The sequence below is a fragment of the Lytechinus variegatus genome, chromosome 1 (genome assembly GCF_018143015.1).
Source record: "Lytechinus variegatus isolate NC3 chromosome 1, Lvar_3.0, whole genome shotgun sequence".
Taxonomy (NCBI): Eukaryota; Metazoa; Echinodermata; class Echinoidea; order Temnopleuroida; family Toxopneustidae; genus Lytechinus; species Lytechinus variegatus.
In genome coordinates this window covers 16,940,825-16,962,091 of record NC_054740.1, presented here as the reverse complement: position 1 = coordinate 16,962,091, position 21,267 = coordinate 16,940,825, and the positions used below count along the sequence as shown (strand labels likewise).

The following is a 21,267-nucleotide window of genomic DNA, read 5'->3' as shown; positions in this document are numbered from 1 at the left end:
CAATGTTCCAATAAGTCTGCAAGTGCCGTAAAACAATGTGTCTGCAAACACTCCCCCAAAAAATCCGATGTGAACTGTATGGAGAGTCCTACAGTGATCAGCGGGCATCCAGGGCGTATCGGAGGGACTGTAACACTCAGATCTCTTCTCGAGGCTGAGATCCGCAAAAGTAATGTGAGTCAGACATCAAATAAACCTCAACCGAGCCCCCGTAAGTCACAAGGAAGGCTTAAGGATCAACCACTGTCTCCTCGATCTACAGGAGCAGAGAACAGCAGCCGAATGGATAAATGGATGCTTAACCACAAAGAGACTTTGTCCCCTAGTAGCTTGCGTCTTTCAAATGAGAAGAAAGAACCAACGTTTACAAATCAAAATATTGCGAGTAAGACCAAGACGAACTACCTAAAGCAGATCCATCAAGGAAGCACTGAAAGTAAAAATGGCAGGCCAGTACTAGACCAATCATCCAAATCAGAAGGTTGTCCAGGCATCTCACAAGATAACATCCTAAAGGGTGGTCTCCTTGATATGCTGCTTTCATCAAACGAGTCGTTATGCGAATATCGCAAAAGTAGGGACTCACAAAAAGAGGCAAAACACGAGATCATTGGTAAAAATACAGGAAGTACTTCGGAAAGTTGGGACCAGAAAACTATATTAGAACAAACAGAGACGAAACTGACAACTACACCTCTATCAAAAGAATCGTGCGCTTTCAGCCATGGGTCTGACGGGTCACAGGAAAGGCACAATTCATCAGCAATGGAAATTAGTTGCAGCAAGTCCTGTCATGCACAAGGAACTTCTGAGGCATCAACAAGCAAGAAGAGTCCTAATGTTTGTACAGAGTTTTCACCTAGGTCATCAAATACACAGGGAAAGGTTTCTCCGTCTGTCCTTGGCAGAGATATTTCTACACATATACCGCAAGATCCACGTCTCTATCATTCAGAGGGTGGCCGATGCCTAGCTACAATTAAAACAGAAGTACAGGATGTTTCGTGTAAATTACAAAAGAGTATTGATATTTCATCTGTGACTCAGTCGAAGCAATCTTATGAAATAGCAGGTATAAGTGGATCAAGCGAGAAAGCGTTTGAAAATTCAACGGAGGTTCTTAAGGTACCTTGCGAAATCCACGGGGAAAAATCAGGTTTAGGGAATCTCAGCAAAGAAGTAAAGAAGAGGAATGAGAACGTGATTGCATCTGACAACGCTGAGATAAGAGTATCAACGGCCATTAACGACGGCAAACCTGTACAAGAGCAAAGGTCTAAATGTCCTCCAAAGACTATGCTGATCATCAATCCAGTGAAGACGGCGTCGGCTCCATCCTCCAAGGGGCAGTTATATGGTCTTGTCCGCTCTTCTACCAACGCACCAGGGACTATGATGCTTGTGGCCTTGGGAGGTCAGCGTCAAGGCACGACCCTGACTAGTTCCAGTAACGATGCCGAAGCAGTAAAATGCCAATCACCTGTTCTGCAGAAGATCAGCGATATAAAACCTACCGACAAAAGGTAAGAAATGCTATGCATATTAATCCATATTTAATTCTAAATCCTAGAACCATTCGTCTACAAGATAGTGCCTCTAAACGAATAGGTCAAATGGGGTCACATGTTACAACTTGTAAAGGAGGTTGCACATCAAGACTTTGGGTCACAATGTTATGATAAACTTAAAAACTATAGGATGTACGGTATGGAATTTATTTGTTATTTTGTGTTTTATGAAATTACATTGCATTTCAAGGAAATTGAGGAATGGGATAATAAACTTAGGTGTATGTATTGATTTTAATTTCAGCTTCGTTCATCGAGCCCTGAATAGACTGAATCCAACAGTAGTGAAACAGCCGTCTTCTAGCAACCCTAAGAAGACCAAGAAAGAAGTTGTCTCCATCAAACCACCCAAATCAAAGAGTTGCAAAGCCGATATTGAAAGGCAAATTAATGTCATCCCAAAACTGCAAACGACAGGTACAGATCAACCTGTCACTGAAAAAAAGTTAGAGAGTGAACAGGATGTCCTAAGGGAACTGTATAAAAGTACCAACATGGCTGCTATATCTCCTGAGTTCCCTATGGCAAGCAACAACAGCACATTCAAAAAGATAACGAAAAGCTCAAGTGATTTCTTGAACGACCCAGAATCGAGCTTTGATCCCGTGTTTGCCCATTGTCTCTTATCTGGGAGACCTCACGACATTGACAACTGGATGGCAATGAAAACAAATTGGCGAGTGACTCCTGAATGGATTGTAGACTTCCTTACAGATTGCGATCAGCGGAAGAGGGCGAGAAGAGCTGCAATAGATGCAGGGGTAATGCGTCGCGTGGCGAATGCTCAGCGAATGGCAGGAATGAAGGATGATGATGATGATTCAGGCTCAAATATCTCGAAAGTCCAGACGCCCAGTAAGCATTCAGGAAAGAAGTGCTCACAGTTTGGGGATAGCACAGAGAACATACCACTCTGTCGAGAGGAGGTATGTGAAAATAATTTGGCAGGAGGGTCAAATCCAAAATTAGATGCTTCTCGAGACGAAAAAGGCAGCAGTTGCTTAACTCCTGATAAAGTCCAAACTGAAACAGGCACGATGGCAAATGCTTCCGTGGTCATTAACCCAATACCTCAAGACCAACCCAGTCCTCTGAGTGAAAAGCTGACAACATACAAGGATAGCAGGTCATCGTCATGCGCATTTATGGTGAAAACGGAGCCACATATCAGAGCTGGAATACAAAAGGAACAATCGCATCAAACAGTTTGCTCTGATATAACTCTCCCTAAAAACATGCCAAGAGAAGATGAACATTTGATGAACACATTACCAATTCAGAAAACTGAGACTACGGTAAGTCAAGCAGAAGACTGCACTTCTCAAGAACAGAATCTCTTCGGTGATCTTGATCGAATTGTTGATGAACAACTTTGGAACCTTCAATGTAGCCTGTTCCCACCATGGCAGCGTGTTTCGTCATTTATAGGCGCTGATGCAGCCGATGATTTCTTCAGGGATCTTGACAGGGATTCACAGGGCGAACCCATTGAACCCTCAATTCCTAACGCACATACTGGACAGGTGTACAAAGTTGAAGTAGATAGAGCATCGGTCATCCTCTCAGACAATCTTGATGTAGGTGACTCGTTGGGAATCGAGAACGAAACGAGACATATCAAAGACTGCTTGGAATCGCGTTCGATTGCACCGGTTGTGACAGATATCTCTAGTATTTCCCCAGTCATCCCTAATGTTACTCGAGAGTTACAGAAAGCTCCAGATTTGCCACATGCCAAAAGACGCCTATTTTGCTATAATCAATCCAAGACAGGATCCCAGTCAGAAGAGCATGAAACAATTGTTTCCGGGGCGCTACTTCGATGTCACAATTCAAAGGACAACAGCCACACTAAAACATTGAATACTAATGAAAACTTCAGTGACCGTCTTGAAAGTTCAAAAAGACCTGTAAGTGGGAAAGGGGCTCAGACACATCCCATGAGTAGAGAGGAAGAAGAGAAAGAAGCCATTTGTAAACTTCTAGAAATCCTTCATGAAACACAACCGTCACCATCGAATACCTCTGCAACGAAGGAAGAAATCGCCAACCGGAATACAGTATCAGAAACTTGCTGGACTACAGAAGAGAAGACAGACTTGATGGATGATGATGAAAATAATTTCAAGTCAGGTGAGAATGTTGAAGAAAAGGAAATTCAAAGTGGATGTCTCCAGATGTCTCGACACATGCTGGCGCAAGATGCTGGTAGTAGAGATGACCATGTTGTTCAGATGGGAACATCAAAGACGGAGAAGGAAGATACACTTAGGTCAAGTGAAATCAGCAGGTGGCAAGAAGAGATTAAACCAATTATCGCGCTTGCCGTCAACTCCTCTTCATCGTCATCATCTGTTGAAAACGAAATTGGACAGACCCAGTCCAAAGATGACCCAAGGACCACTCCAATTGTAGAGCTTCGTGCCAAATGCGATGAATCTGTAGAGGATCGAAAAGATGGCGATTCGGCAAATAATCAAGAACAGTCTAAAGTCATCCCTACTACATCTAGCTCTTCGGGAGAGTATCTGACTGCAGACGAGACTGAGCAACACTCAAGAGGACTCGATAACAGACAAACACCAGATATTTGCCAAATGCTTAAAGAGAAAACATATGAAGAAACACCTCAATGTATTATGACGGTTAGCCCCGAAGTGTCCAAAGGTGGTGCGGCAATACTTGAGAATTATACAGAAGGTGACGTTTCAGATGTGTCAGATGGAGTTGTGGACGAAGATATTTCTATTGAGGAGAAAAAGATGCAAAATAATGTGGAAAGGCATCTTAGAAAAAGCAGGAAGAAAAGGAAGGAAGACACCCCACAGGATCGAAACATAATTTTCAGTGATTCAAGTCGCGATGTTACACAATCCTCAAGTGACACATCACTGACTTCCGATTCAACTTCTTTCACCTCCTTCACGTGTATAGCAGCAAATCGAAAGGGCAGAGGGATGAAACGAAGACGAAAGGCACAAAAGCATCACAACAAATCCGGCAGGAATAATCCTAGGAATTGTTTCTCTCAACAACAATCTATCAAGTCGGAGAAAATGAATGACAGATCATCTCAGACTCAGCAAACGGGCAAAAATAACAGCAAAGTCGATGCCTCAAATGACTCAACCGATAAGAAGGAACCAAAAGATCATCAGGAAACAGATATCGCCAAGTTACACGAGGAAGAAGGTGGATCAAAATTGTCGCAAGATGCTAGGCATTCTGGTCATGAGGAAGATGATCACTCGGACGATGATAGTCAAGGAGAGTTCGTTGTCGCAGATCGGTCACCGACATCACTGAAAATAGTGAAGCGAAGGAGCTCAAGACTAAAAATAAGGAGAGTGTCAAGTCTGCCAAGGCTTAGAACAAAACGAAAGGCTCTTGGTGCCTTTAAAAAGAGCGCGTCAAGGTCAAAACTTCATGTCAAGGTTAAATCAGTGGAGAGAAAAAAGAAAAATTGAAATGAACATCTGCCTACTTCTTAAAAGACTTATTAAACAGCAAGTTGCTTCAATAAATAGAGAAAAGTCATATGAGCATGGCACGGAATATTTCATCAAACTCAGACATACATGAGAAAGTTTTGAATATTACTTTTTCTTCACTTTCGCAAAACAGTGATAAAATTAGTGATTATGTGAATGATAGAGCCGCTGACATGTATGATTTACATCACTACATCAACAACAAAATGATGAAAAAAAAAATGAAATAGAAATGAAAAATTTTGCAACATCATCAGTTCACCATTCGCTTTGCATTCCGACTGTCACTGTTTTTTTTTTTTTTTGAAGGGTTGTTATTTCTTGTTTTTTCCCCTCATTTTTTTTCAATTCGATTTTGATGGAATTTTCAGTGCTATACTTATTCTATTTATTCAGGTTATCTTGTTGTTGCAGTAGAGTTTTCTTTGGGCAAACGAGAATATCAGTTATCTTCACTGACGTGGGGTGCATTGCCACATGGCAATACTCCGCCTCTTAGGAGAAATTATTTAAGACCATCCCCTCCCTCTCAGCGATCAACCGTCACCAGTACACCAGTGTTTGATGTTGTTTATTTCATGCCTGCCAAATGCCGCAAAAAGAATGATGTCCCTCTGACCTATTCCTTACGCGATGGTGAAATCAGAATGATTGTGAGTAATAATTTGATTTTGTATATATTTGTTTTTGCTTTTTTTTTGTATTTTGTAATGATTGTGGTTTAATTGGTGAGGCAATAAAAGATTTGCAATACCTATAATCTGTGTTAAACTTGAATAACTTATTTCTCCGAAAAATTGCCATCTCTCTCTCCCTCTCTCTCCTTCTTCCTGTCTGTCTCTTTGTCTATCTTTAAAAAATATTTTACCCTTCTCTGTTTTAAAGAACTTTCTTTTCTTTAAAGTACATTCTCAATGTACGTTCGGCAATACAAACTATTTTACATTCGTTGGTCAAATCAATTATACATTGAGAATATTTCATAAATGGCAAGAAAATTATTTTGGATGACGTCAGGCGCAACTTGGTATTTAAAACGAATGATGAGGAGTATGAGAGTTCATTGATGAGATATTACATCATTTTCTTCTCCATCACGTGGAATCTTCAGATCAGAGGAGCGTTTCACCAACGTTATCATCTGACAAGTTGTCAGATCCGACAACCTTTCTTGATTCTGATTGGCTGAGAAGCACCATTTCTATGGCAACTGTCAGATAAAAACGTCCCGACAAGACCTATCATGAAACGTCCCCATGCTGGTAGCCCGTTTTCGCCCAAATTCTCGGCGCATGATGGCGCTAACTTGCTTTTAGTGCTCTGTAAAGTTGCGTAGTGTCATTTTATTCTGAATAAGAATAATGCAGGTTAGAGGAGAGATCACGCATCAGAAAGGGGTGGGGAGTGTGGGCATTTAAGCTTTTTATCCGACAGTTACCATAGTAACAGTGCATTTCAGCCAATCATAAATCGAGGAATGTTGCGATGTCAGATGACAACTTGTGGGACACAAATTTTGACGCTACGTTGGTCTCGAGAGATCGTGAAATCTATAGCTCCCTTATATCATAGATCTCTGTAATAGCTCCAGGCTTATATTATAGCTTTGTATTCATGAATATGAATTTATAATCCAAACAGAATCTTACTCCCTGTCTAAAACTTAAACCCATTTTCTCTTTCTCCGCTCTCCATTTTCCCCTCTCTCAGGATTGGCTCTCTTTTTCTGTAACCATCATTCCGTCTTAATGCTCTTTATTACATCTCAATCAATTCGCCCATTCTCTCATTTTCCTTTTCTACATTATTCCATCATTCCTTCCTGCTTTTTCTCTACAAATTCATTTTGCGTTGGTCTCGGTAGAAATGCCATTTAATGTGGGGATAGCCCACATAATTTCTATTACGAAACATATCGAGATACAAACAAATTGCAATAGACCTGCTGCTGTTTTGTAAGTTCTTTTTAATTCTTATTAATGTTATTGCTTTGTTTCATTTCACTTTTCATAGCTATCCAGACTCCCAAAACACCTCAATTAGGTAACAGTATTCCAGCACCAGTACTGTAATTGTCAATTATATCCAATATAATGCGACTGAAATATCTACAACCAAACAAACAGAATTAACAAGCGCATGGTAATCATGGCAATGGAACATAATGGAATTGATGCAATAATAAAAAATAAATATACATTTATACATGATAAGATAAAATTATGCATTTAGAGCAAGTGGCAGAATGACATAAAGGGATGGTCCGGGCTGAAAATATTTATATCTAAATAAATACAGTAAAATTCACAGAGCAAAAATGCTGAAAATATCATCAAAATCGGTAACAAATAACAAGTTCTTGAATTTAAAAGTTTATCAGTATTTTGTGAAAACAGTTATATGCACATCATCATGAATATTCGTTAGGCGGGCTGATGATGTCATATTCCCATTTTCCTTTTTCTTATGTAATTACATGAAATCATAATTGATTTATTTTTGTTCATACATGTGTAATTGATGTGTCACTATTATGATGAAATAAGTTGTGGTAGAACTAATGCACTTAATCAGTTGTCAATCCGAATTTTCTTAGATCTTGGTAGAAATTTTTTTAATAAACCTGATTTCGTATATTAAATTACAAAAGAACAAGTGGGAATATGACATCAGCCTACCTAATGAATATTCAGTACGACATGCCTAGAACTGTTTCACCAGATTAAAGCACATTTTTAAATTCAATAACTTCGTTATTTGTAATCCGAATTTGATCAAATTTTCAGCATTTTGCTCCGTGAATTTTATTTATTTATCAATCTATAAATATCTCTAGCCTGGACCATTACTTTAAAACGGTATTGTGTCCTTTTGCAATATAAATGAATGAAAATTTCATGATAAAAATGATTAAGCAAAAAACAATGAGAGAAATATTTAAGCATAACAAACATTTTCACTTTTTTTATTTGCAAATCAATCAATACAATATAACACAATGCATACTTTTGGTAAATCAAAGATATTTCATTATGGGTAGAAAACATGGATGCAAAGGTCAGTAAACCAATAAAATGCATGATTTGTGTAAAACCAAAATTAAAAATTGAATCATGCAAGATGATAAGATTTAAAATTACATCCGTTTTAATCTAAGATTAATATTTCATTTGATCTTATGTAATAGTATTCTAGTAGTTTAAAGATTCAATTTCCTACTTATTTTCAGTAAATGAATTCAGATTGTAAAAAGATGTTGAAAAGATCCAAAAAATATATATCTATAAATGTCCATATACTAGTAATTGATATTTCAATTAATTTTTCTATTATTTCAGTAAATATCAAGAGTTAATCATTCTGAAAGAAAACAATCTTTTCCACATCAAAACAATCTTTATCCATAAATAGAGTAAGGAGGTTTTACTTTACAACCCAATTACACTGTCACAGAACATACTGCAATAAAATCAATAGATTAATTTTGTGCTTCATATCCATATGTAAATTCTCAAAAATTGATGCAGATTACATCATCAAGAATAAATGAAAGGTTTGAGGTGAGGAACTTTCAAATTTATTATAAACTCATAACTCATATGAAAGATGGGAATTGGAAGAGAAAGAAAGCATTACTGAATTATATACACTTTGTCAGTCAACTTGACAAGCAAATCATATACATATTACTTCCATGACATACATTACATGAAGAAAAATTATTAATACCAGGAATCGTATAATATGCATAATTTAATATAAAATTTCAAATAATATTTCAAATTAGCAACAAATATATATAAGCCAAGAGCATGCAAAATTCTAAAACAAACCCTTTTTTAAGAGTAATATCAATAGCAAATTATATAAATCTACTGCCCACATCCACTTAAAATCAATTAGCATATTCTAGCAATTCAATGACTTTCAGTGACTTTTTTTACTTACCCAACATAAAAACAAGTAGGTTAAAAATAAGATTATATCATATTTTATCTTTTTATACAAAAATATATTGATTTCCACACATTCATCAATAAATCAAGATGTCTGTTTGAGCAAAGTTATTAATGAATTTCAAATATTGAATAAATTGAATAGTTGTATGAAACACAGATTAAAATAATTTTGTATATCATCTTGTATATAAGCATATCACATCCCACAGAGTAACAATTCTGCAAAATGACTGGTCAAAAAGTACTCATGTGATATTTAGTTTGCTCCATCAATCACCAAAGAAGAAAAGTTCATGATCTTCATGAGCACTGCACCTACATATGTTGTCTTGTACAGTCAAAATATTTTGTGATTTTTCTTTATCACGGCACAATAAAATAAATGTTGGGTACTAGCAAGTGAAATGTGACCTTTTACGAATAAACATACTCCTGAGTTATAAAGAATATTCTGTGAAAGATAATTATTCCAACTCTTAAAAACTTGAGAATTAAGATTTCCTACTTACAGATTCTCTTTGAGTTAATTTTGCATGTTCTCTCAGAGAAACTTTTTTTTTAATACTTTTATAGAGAAATTGTAAAGATTAATTGATGTTTTTAAAAAACACACCATAAGACATACATACATGTATTCATTCCACATTTTTTATGGTTTCGATAAATGATTTTAACTGAATTTTTGATGAAAATTTTCAGAAATATTTTAAAAGTCATAAGAAAAACATTATTCACTACTCTTGTCACCTGGTGCTGATACTTGTGAGATGAAAGCTTCTTCGATCTTCAACCCACATTCTAAATATGTGCGATGTAGTAGATCATACAGTTGATGTGATAATTGCTTTCAGACGTAGTTTTGTAAAAAAAAAAAAACTTGTACTAAAAGTAAGAATTCACTGTAAGGGTAATTTTAACCAAAGAGATCATTTAACCAACAATAAAATGTATAAGTGTACAATCAACATTTAGTTTTATTCCATCTGCTGTATTCTCTCTCTTGAAATTTGTTGACCATATCAATAATAATGAAGAAATGTGACACCCTTGACTTTGCTGTAATATGAAATATACATTAAAAACTTGATTATAGCTATAAGGTTTGTGTCTTGGCCTTGTTTTTGTGTCTGCTCGGTCTGAAATGGGAAAACCTTCCTTTCTTTTTCTCCTTCACAATCCCATCATCTTCATCATGTTCAAAGGTTCCGCTGGATTCTATAGCTCTCTGGTCGGGGCTGTATTTCTTGCTTTTCTTACCCCTTGAAAGCAACGAACCAAAGAACCCACCTTTCTTTTTCTTATGAGCACTGTCCATGCTGGCTTCTGTAATGATGTCTGGAGGTGATAAGCCTATAATGGAAGAATGAGACCCCATCACCGATGAAGGACTGCTTCCTGTTTGATACTCTTTCCTGTGCTTAGATTGATGTCTCTTAAAGACGGAAGCATAGAGTCTGGCACCACGGGAGCGCTTACCAGTCTTTGGAATAGCTAAACTTAAGTCTCCCCTGTCGTGGGGGGCATCCGATAAATGTGGGTCCCCTTCGTTTACGTAGATGCTGACTCGAGGTGAAGAAGGTGGGGAAGACGAAACATCAACTTTAACTTCCTGATTCGATACCGTCTTCAGCGATGGGGTTTTTTCTGGATGTTTCTCCATGGATTGTTCAGGTAACAAAGTTGACTTTGGTTCATTAAGTTCTTTGGTGGAGGGAATAACAGATTCATGTTTTGGTCCTTTATAAATTTTGGGATTTTCTTGTTGAAGGTTAACATCACATGCAGGACTATTTTCATTTACCTGAGTTGGAAGATCACTTTGTTCAACTTCATCAGCTTTGTTCCCAGTGAGGCAATACACTGTTGACTTTTCATTGTCTGAATTAGTGGGTGTAGGCACTTGGTTTTTACTATCACTTTCAGCGTTTTGACTTTCTGGGCTTTCTTCAGGAGTAAATACGTCATCCTCCTCCTGTTGGATGCAATCTCTGGTGTCCACCTCCAGGGCCATATCCTTGGGAACATCAATATCAATGCTTGATCGTGGTGTGTTATTATTGTTGTTTGAGTTTGAATCTTCATCGTCATCATGATAACTAACACTGATGAACTCCTCGAGATCTTCAATCATCAGGTCTAAATCGGTTGTCGTCTCACATTCATCATCGCCTTCCCTCCCCTTGCTGTTCTTGCTCATAGAATCCTTAGATGGGGAAGAGTTCACAGAGTTGACTTCTCCATCGCTACCAATGTTCTCACTCATCCTCGGCTCTTGTAATATCTCCTCTGGTTGGAGGGAGGAGGCTGAATTCTTCTTGCCTCGAATAGAATTTCTGATGTCTGAGATCCATGATCCAGTAGAGCTTCTCTTCTCCTTGGAGGAGGTAATGTCGTCCTGAGGTGTGGAAGGAATACCAACACTCAACAACGGTGAAGACATTGTATCACTGCTTTCCTTTCCATGATGGCCATTGAGGGATACACCCAGATTTCCATTCTCGTTTATATCCGGCACATCACTGTCATTCTCTGTAACCACATTATTTTCAGTTGTCGATTCATCGATAAACGATCTCCTCTTCATCTCTTTAATATCTGCATCAACTTGCAAACAAAGGGCATCAATTTCTTCCAATACATCATCTGATTTAACACCACTTGTTCCATTCCCTGCTTCATCCTCCTGCCGTGATACAGCAGGAGTCGATGTGCAGCTTTCATCCATCGACAACGAAGTGACATCGCTTGTGGTCGATGCCATCCCATCGCTTACAGTATCTTTACCACTGTTAATGGCTGCCATCACTGAACCTGCACTCATAGCAACAGGTTTAGTGTTCTGTTTCTCATCAATCACCATGGCTTCTACAAGAGGTGGTCGATCTACCTCTCCTGCCACTTCCCCATTCAAGTAGCTGCCTGTAAAACCCTGCATATCAGGGCCACGAAAGTCTGATGAATCTTCTTTCGCTTCACTTTCACTACTTCCTTTACCATTTGAAAGTGTCTCAACATTCTTAAACTTTTCACTGTTACCCTTTGTTTTTGTTTCTGTAAGATCAATCCCAATGTTACCATTGATCTTATTCTCAGTTGTGATCTTCCCTGCTTCAGGAGCCCCTTCAACCGATCCTGAACCACTCTCTTTACTATCAGATACCTCAATGCCCTGAGACCCTTCAACCTTCCTGCCACCTTCCTCTTTGATTGATGCTACGCTAGGCAACCTGAGGCTATCGCTAGTACTGAGTTCATCATCCTGTTTCTTTTTCCTGCTGCCTTTCCTGCTGAGGCTTGATATACTTGAAGCAGTTGACCTCAGGCGTAAAGATCTCCTCTTTCCCTTAATAGGGCTCTGGGAAGGGATAGGTTCATCTGACATCCTGGTCTTCTTCAAAACAAAGCCCTGAAACAACAAAATAGGATTAGAAATACATTGCGCTCAACATCTTTTAGGAACCATTAAATTTATATTTGCCTGCAGTCTCTCATTCAGAATTTAAAAAATCTTTACTGTTTCTATATGTGCAATACTTTCAGAGTTATATATTTATTTCCTTGTTACAGATTCTCGCTGGCTACACACAATGAACGCACATTCTCCATTCCCTGAGGGATATTCCACCAATGTAACATTTGGTCCACACCACTCAGCAGTCTACAATGTATCTTGCATCCTTACTGGTACCTTTTGAACTAGGCGAAGAATGATAAATGTAAATTGATGTCTTACGGAAGGAAAACCCAAACCACTCGTAATGACTAAAAGTCTCACCTTTCTGATATCCTTCAGTAGATTATCTATAAGGCATCCATCTTCCTCTTCCTCTGGTGCCTTCAGACCAACACTAGGTACTCCTCCTGCAGCCTCCCTTGCCTTTTTCTTCTTCTCCATCTCTTCCCTTTGCTTCTTCCTCTGTTCAGCTTTCTTCTCTGATATCCTCCTCTTTTCATTATCCTGCACCAAAAAAAATGAAACTGTGTGTGAAATTTACACCTTCTCCAAACAGTGTTTAGAAGAAATGGGATGAAGCTAGAAGAGAGTTGTTGCATGATTTATCTACGTAGTATGAATTTCCAATGATGAATTGATAGGTGTTCCAGAGTATGACCAACATACATGGCATCCCTTTCCTGCATCTTGAGAAAATAATTTTTTAATATAAGTAATCGGTCCTTTTGGACATGTTATTTAGCAATGTGCTCCTTTGTGTAACTATATTAATTTGGAAAAGAAAATACTGTCTTTCATGACAGATGTGGTCATGAAAACAGATTAAGTTGTATTTTACTTACATCCTGGCACTGCTTGATGCGATTGGCAAAGGTTTCAAAGATTTGCAAGAATTCTTGAAGTTTAAAGGTCTTCTGATCTTCACAGAAGTATGTGGCTAGTTCTTGTGAGAGAATCTCAATCTTTGCTAGACCTTCCTCAAGTTCTTTAACTTCTTCCTGGGCAGTCTGTAAAGAATCAACATAAAGTAAATGAATATTGATGCCAAAAATGACCATATACACAAGGATCATGGAAAACTGAAAACTCTTCTTTATTTCTATTTCACAGTTAATTGCCCATACTCCCACCCAAAAGCATGCAAAATATCATTCCGTTTTAATTATAAAAAAGCAAATGCTCCTTTAAATTCACTTTGCACCCTTACTAACTCAGTTCACTTACAACTGTTATGTTCACAAATAAAGTCTGAACAACTCCCGTCAGGAATCCTGGCTAAGACCTTTATATCAACAGGTATATTTTCATTTCACTTCAATCAGTGACGAGAAAACTATTAAAATCAACTTTAAAAATGCAAGCTTAACTTGATAAGTTGGTAAGTTGAGATATACCTACTTTTAGAAATTTAACAAGTTGTTCTTTAATGTCATCTGAAGCTGTATTAACTTGTTTCTCTATCTTACTAAGGTTCTTCCCAAGCAGTTTAACTTCTGAGGTCAAGTGATCTACTGATAGCCTGAAAATAGAGCAGGATAAAAATGGGTGATTAGATCATCATCATCATCATCACCATCATCATCATCATCATCATCATCATCATCAACCCCATCCTCCTCCTCATCAACACCAGCAACATCATCATCCCTTCTTTAGCATCATCACTGCTATCACCACCATAATTTCATCCCCATTCTTCTTCCGTTCAAGAAGCATAATCAGGATAAACCTGTTTTCACAAGATGGCACCTTTTCCAAAAGTCACAGCCACCTCATTCTTGCAAATATCACATAAGTATCTTTCATCACTAATCCTTACGTCTCATCATAAACAAAATAATGGAGATACAAGCAATTCTATGTTAGTTCATTGTTGCTAATAACTTAAACTTGAAATATACGATCTATGAATTTCAAATTATGAAGAGAGAGAGAAAAAAAGGGAACTTATCTTATAATCTTGCATAAATATGAAATATGACCTGGCTGAAATCTAAACATGGTAAGGCTACTTGGTACTCGATGCTCACACAAGATAAGCAAGATAGTGCACACTTACTTGCAAGCTTGAGACAGGTTCTTCATCTCACTTGGGAAGGTAAGGAGATCAGGATTCTTTTCCTCAGCCATCTCCACCAAGTAATGCATCAGGGTCATCCTTGGCTTGTTGGCCCGGGTATCCTGGAGCTTGAGTAGAGACGATATCTTGAAGGCCATTGCATTTCCTGCATATCCGCCCTGTTAGGAAAGAAGGCAAGATGTAAAATGATTGCAGTCAACAAGAGAAATAATGTTCATCTTGGCTATGGCAACTTGGAGCTTCATTAAGGAAGATATCTTTAAGATCATGGTATTTCCTGTATATTCACCATTTGGGGAAAGAAACATGAGATTGAAATAATGGCTATTTGCAAGACACATTTTGGCTTTGATGTCTTAGAGCTTCAGAAATAAGATATCTTGAAGGATAGCATTTCCGGCGTATCTACCCTGTGGAAAAGATATCAAGAATGAATAAAACAGGTACTCCAAAATGAAAGATAAAGATGTCATCTTGAAGGCTATAGCATTTTCTAACTTGTGGAAAAGATGTCAAACGGGAGAAGAAACATATATATATAAGTAATATGAAATGGTAAAGAAGGTTGCATGGCTTGGTTGTCTGTACCACTTCAGTATGATGTCTTGAAAGTCATGTTTTTTCTGCACTTGATGGTAAAGAGCTTCTAAAAATGATCAGATCATCAATTTTAAAATCTCATGCCCAATCACTTCATTGGCAATTCCTTTGACTGTTTCATGTGCCTTCATAGTACATATATGTATTTCAATTTGACTAACCGAAATAAACCCTTTTCTCCTAAATTTCAAAGTTTAAATATGTTTATTAAAATGAAATCAATATACTCACCGCATTTATGAAATTTCCTGTGACAAGTATGAGAGCTAAGAATTCTTCCAGCTTTTCACTCTCAAGAATATCTACACAAGGAGAAACACAGATCAAAATTAAAATTTGTTGATATATGAATACGTTTTTACATTTCTTGAGAGGGAAAAGACACTAGTATTTATCTTTAATAAATTGCCACCTAACAATGCTGATGAAATTTAACCTGTTGATGCATCAGCAAAGAATGGAAAACAGATTTTTCCAGCATTGGACAGCTTATCTGATTAATACGTTTAGAGACCCAAAAGCAGCAAAAAGTCAAGAGAGAGGAATTGTAATACTGTAAAAATCAATGAATTTTTCAAATTCAGAGATAATGAAAACAAAAGTCCACAAGAAATTGCTTTTAACATTTTCCATTTCCAATTTGTAGTGCCATAAGCGGTGATTTCTAGTAAATGTTACTTGCTTTAAAAGGCTTTTCAGAAAGTGAAGAAGGAAGCAGAGGTATTTGTTGCAATAAGCAGCACCCCCCCCCCCCAGCTGCTGAACTAACATTTTGGGAAAAGCTTCTGTCATTATAAATATACAAAAGGCATGAACTATTCAACTTGCTCAGTTACAACAAACATATTCTTTATGCAATCATGAAGAACAATAAATAAAATCTCATCTAGTTTCATACCTTTTGAAGCTTGCGCAGTAATGTTAATGGCTGGTTTCAAATGACCAATGGCTGCTGCATGTTCTTCCTTCATCATCATACCCTCAATACGGAGTGCATAACTGAAAGAAATATCATTAAACTAATTAGGAATACATTTATCACACTTCAATCTTCAGATTACAACAATATAATCATAGAAAAAGTAAGCTTCATGACATGATAATTATTGGGGGGCTCTATATTAAGAAGACAATTTAAGATTTATAGGAATTATATGTAAACTTAATCAATTTTCTCTAATAAATTCAAATTAAACAGGAATAAGATCAATATCATTTACATTATGAAACAATACTAGATGAATTCCTTATTGTATTCAAAACCAAAATAAAATTGAAAATCCATAATGATCTTATCAGATCTGAAATAACAGCATAATTTTGTAGTATGAAGAAATTTGTTTACTCACTTTGGTAACTCTGATAACTGAAGGTAGAACTTCTCAGCTGCTCCTAGCTTTGTTTTGTCACCATCGAAGGCCTTCAGCATTTGCAACTAATTGGAAAAAAAGAGAATAAAAAATATAAGATGCAATGAAAAAGGTCCTTTGTGCCATCCTAATTGTATTTGTAATTGAAAATATGTAATTTATTGGAAACTATCCAATATTATCTGCAATGACTCAGAATCATATAATTCTTAAGTACTCACAAACATAGAGTGTAATCTAGAGGAATGAGAAATGCATGTAAAGTGTAATATTTTTTTTCTTTGCCAGCATATAACAAGGAAACTTGACATTACTATGAATATAATACCTAATTTTGTGTGATTACAATTCTTGATTGTAAAATTTTGATTGCAAAGGAAATGTAGCAATATTTTTTTTGAAAATGTATTCATACCTCATCTTTTTCTGGAAGGAGTTTCATAAGCCCTCTGAGCCTCTCCACTCCTCCGAACCCTTCAACGTTGCCATCTTTGATGAGTTGGATGATTGTTTCATTAGGCATCCGGAACTGCTTCAAGAAGATGTTCACATTCAGGCTTCTCTTGCCATCTAACAGGTTGATCTAAGGAAACATGACACAAATTAAGTTTAAAATACACTTTATCATTGTATACTTGAAGCTTTCTTTTATAACTCAGAGCAGTGTCTTTCCTGCAAGCAGATTTTCATTACCAATTCTCAACTTTCACTATAAAGCAAAAAATTGGGACTGAAAGTCCTTTGGGCTAATGTAAAATGGTACATGAACATAGAGCATTATTGTGATACCTGAAAATAATCAAGGTTACATGTTTACAGCATGGCAGGAACAAAAGAACTTGTGCCTCATTTGTTAATGAGTTCAAATGATTGGAATTATAGCCCACTTTGTATCAAGTCACATATGTACTTTCACTATGATTCAATACCTTTAACATGAAATTCCAGGAGATGAACCCATAGAATACAAGTACGTTCCCTGAATATTATCTGAACAGTACAGTGTTTAAACAGTTACTGAAGGCAACTTTGGGTAAGAGTTGAATCGTTAGAAATCACATACTGGTACTCCAAAGTCCAATGCACCACATTCAAGCCAGAAAGAGTCACTGCTGCGTAAGTCTATTGGAGAAACCTCTTGCTACATTTTATTTTTTCAGGTATTGGATAAAAAAATTCTGTCAACATTTTATAGGTAGAGAAAGTGATTTACCTCGGCAGATGCTTTCTTTTTCTTCTTTGCACTGTCAGCTTCATCTTTAGCCTTCTTCTCCTGTTGACAGAAGAGTTCTTCTATACTCTGAAACTCTGGTGTAATCTTGGAGGATCCATGCTCACTGATCTGACGCCAAATGTTCTTACCTACGAGACAACCATCAGAGAGTAGCTCTTAAATTTGTGGTAAACCAACATCAATAAAATAAAATATTCATTCTTCCTCTTATGAAATTTGTATACCTTTTAAGTTTTGAGTTCTGTTTAGGAAACTTGGCCCAGTCTGAAAAATATTGGAATGCCACACAAAAAAGTGTGCTGTGCAAATATCCATTATTATCATGGTTACTATCATATGGACTATATATCTGTCAATATGATTCCATAAATACCTAAATTCCATAGACTATTTCATGGACAAACTGGTGTCCAAAATCAAAAGAAGGGAGTGCTTAACAGCTTTGTATTCTAATCACTGTATCACTATTTATTACATCTTATTACATCTAATATTAATTCATTGATCATCACATAATTCAAAATAAGCTTTTATGATGATGATCATAACTTACTTGGTCCAACATTCATATTTGGTTGTGACATGATCTTGTTTGGTGGTATCTTAGACCAGTTCACAGTTCTCATCTTCTTCTTTGGCTTTGGAGGTCCTGAGGCAGCATTAGCAACACCCACAGCACTGAACAAAGACATGCCTGGTGGTCCAGGGGGGCGAGGGACACCCATTCCTCCAATGGGAGGGGGAGGCGGAGGCCCGCCACCTGGGAATGGTGGAGGGGGAGGGACACCACCACCCGGAAAGGGTGGAGGAGGAGGGGGCGGGGCACCACCAGGTAATGGAGGAGGTGGGGGTACACCTCCTGTAAAAGGTGGTGGAGGAGGTACAGCCCCACCCATGCCTGGAGGTGGTGGGGGTGGTGGTGGAGGGGGGATACCGGGACCACCTGGAAGAGGAGGAGGTGGTGGTATCATGCCACCTGCTCCAGGACATGGTGGCGGCGGTGGTGGTGGAGGTGGGGGAGCACCAACCCCTGGAGGAGGTGGGGGTGGTGCAGGTGGTGGAGGAGCAGCACTTGAAACGATGGCTTCAGTTCTTGCCACAATCACATCTTCTGCACTAGTCCTTGGATCAACAAATTTGACAGCATCGGTCTGGATCTCTTTGTCCACTTTAGCACCTGTTGGACTGGGCACTGCTGGTTTCTCTGTAATTGGATCTATCCCTTTTCTCAAGAGAAGAATAATGTCTGTGATTCCTTTTGTCAAGAGATTATGTATATGTTCAGCATTGTCCAGGGCTGTTGCTTGATTGACTAACTGATCAGTGAGGTCCCAAAGCTCATCAGAAACCTGGTCATCAGGATCCAATTGGAGTAAGGCATGGAGAATGGACAGAAGCGATGCTGCCTGCGGAGTGTTACCAACCTAACAAAATAAAACGACAGATCAATAATCATAGATAGTTAATTAATGCTGAAACATTACATGGAAATGAGCTATGTCATTTTTCAAAAGAAATATTGTGATTAACTTAATCAAATATTTATTCATCCTGGGTAGCCAAACTAGACACTTCAGCTTCAATTTGTTGGATCTTCCAGTGGACTCTGCAGATTATAATATTTTTATTTTCCATTCCTACACTGAGAATTGGCTGGAATGTTGAAGGTCCCATTTTTCTTTAAAGCTGTTGCCAAGCATTAAACCAATGCACTAATGTTTTGGAGGCATTTATGTGTATGAGCTAATATGCCCAGTTGAAGACCACTTCAAATATCTGACTATGTCACATTCTTGGGTAGGCTTACTAATTGCAGATTTTTTGTCAATTAACTTCCCTGCTCAATCAAAAGTGTCAAGTTCTAAGCCCCAAGACAAGATTTTCAAGCTAACAATGTATAACAAATCATAAGATTGAAGACATATTTTCTGACTTTCTTAGTTCCAGTGCATGACAATATCATCAATTTGTCTACAAAAGGAAAAGATTTCCAAGAACCCTACTTTATAATGAAAGTATGCATAACTATCAAAAGAAGCATTAAATACCTTGTTGAAAATAGCATGGAAGCATTCAACAGGGCTGTTGAGATCGACTCCATCATCCGGATAATAGGTCATTAACTCCTCATCATCAACCAGTTTCTGTTCATCAAAGACATCTAGTTGGATGGAAAGCTCATTGTCTTCAGAGTTATTTTGCCTGTGGTGGTGAAAGAAATATATAATTTGATTGTCTATGCCATATACTACATACCTTTCCAAGTTCGGATAACAGACTTTTATTGACCTGTAATGCATATTATCTGTAATTCATTATAATCATAACAGCTTCCTTAACTGTGACAGGTTTTTTTTTTGTTAATCAAGTCCTCTTTTTGTATGAAAAGCTTATTTATCTTAAGAAACATTTGCCTGTGGTAAAAGAGAGTTATATTCCAAGTCTACTCAGATATTATATGACTTTCCAAATAAGCATATCCTTCAAGTTATACCTTTCAAGATACTAGCTGTTATTTTTCACTAAATTCCTTTCTGCTCTGCAAAACAAATCTTCTGAAAAAAAGTAATCATAGCATCTTCATGGTGGAAGATGGATTTAAGAAGCATACCTGATTAAATACTGCAAAGCTTTTTTAATGAGCATTCTTTCTTTAGTGGATCCTAAACTTATTTATACATCTTTTGCACTACTGACAGCAAAGATCTTAACCTGTTTTTTTTTAAAACAACATCAAGTTAAACAGACAGTCCACTTTATTCATAAAAGAAGGATAAATGATAGTATTCCTAAGATTAAAACAAAGTAAATGTACTGCAACCCTTTGGAAAGACATTTGTTTTCAAAATTCTGGATAAAATTCGGAGCGGGATAGCAAGTGAACCTCTTGTTGCTAACAAATTTGCATTCCATAATACCTGTATAGTTTTTAATGGTGTCAGGGAAATGAAACAGAATATCTAGTATTCTTGTTTTACAATTCCTCATTAACAATTTTCAGATTGCTAAGTCTTTAATGATAACTTTATACTTTTCTGATAAATTACTTTGAGGCTGATGCAAATCTGAAATACAATTAAAAGCAAAACAGAGTTGACAGCCATCAAGTTTGTTAGGATTTCCTTAGAAGGGTAGAACTGAACTTTCTGACCGCAAGATGACAGGGGACAGGTGATAAGTTGCACAATATGTCATTAGAGATTTTAAAAGCTGCCATGAAGCATTAAGCTCTTAGCAGCAATGATATCTTTATAACAAATTGATTTTGCATTCAAGTAAAGCAAGAAGCCTGCTTTATAAATACGAATATATCCCTGGTGAAAAGAATGCAAATATCTGAATTGGCAAATCTTTGCTTTTTTTCCTTTTGTCTATGTAAAGATAGAAGCATATCTGACTGCATTATTTCAAGCAAACTAAATACTGACAGCAAGCAAAGAACAGGAGCATAATGAATTCTCTAATTGAATACCCCAGCCATGCAGCATTACCATTCTTCCAACAAAGATTA

The 21,267-nt window shown here is 37.3% G+C and overlaps 1 protein-coding gene across 3 annotated transcripts in view; it reads right to left on the bottom strand.

Moving 5' to 3' along the window:
- Positions 1 to 9,377: 9,377 nt before the first annotated feature.
- LOC121407455 (inverted formin-2-like) overlaps positions 9,378 to 21,267 on the bottom strand; it is a 54,008-nt gene continuing 42,118 nt past the window's right edge. For all 3 annotated transcript variants that reach the window (XM_041598543.1, XM_041598535.1, XM_041598551.1), the window contains 12 exons: positions 19,805 to 19,958; positions 18,310 to 19,180; positions 17,736 to 17,884; positions 16,938 to 17,105; positions 16,502 to 16,587; positions 16,051 to 16,151; positions 15,384 to 15,454; positions 14,532 to 14,710; positions 13,871 to 13,991; positions 13,315 to 13,479; positions 12,794 to 12,976; positions 9,378 to 12,424 (listed from right to left, as the gene is read on the bottom strand). In XM_041598543.1, coding sequence (XP_041454477.1) covers positions 10,112 to 12,424; positions 12,794 to 12,976; positions 13,315 to 13,479; positions 13,871 to 13,991; positions 14,532 to 14,710; positions 15,384 to 15,454; positions 16,051 to 16,151; positions 16,502 to 16,587; positions 16,938 to 17,105; positions 17,736 to 17,884; positions 18,310 to 19,180; positions 19,805 to 19,958 — 4,561 coding nt within the window. In that variant the 3' untranslated portion in view covers positions 9,378 to 10,111. The remainder of the gene's footprint in view (positions 12,425 to 12,793; positions 12,977 to 13,314; positions 13,480 to 13,870; positions 13,992 to 14,531; positions 14,711 to 15,383; positions 15,455 to 16,050; positions 16,152 to 16,501; positions 16,588 to 16,937; positions 17,106 to 17,735; positions 17,885 to 18,309; positions 19,181 to 19,804; positions 19,959 to 21,267) is intronic.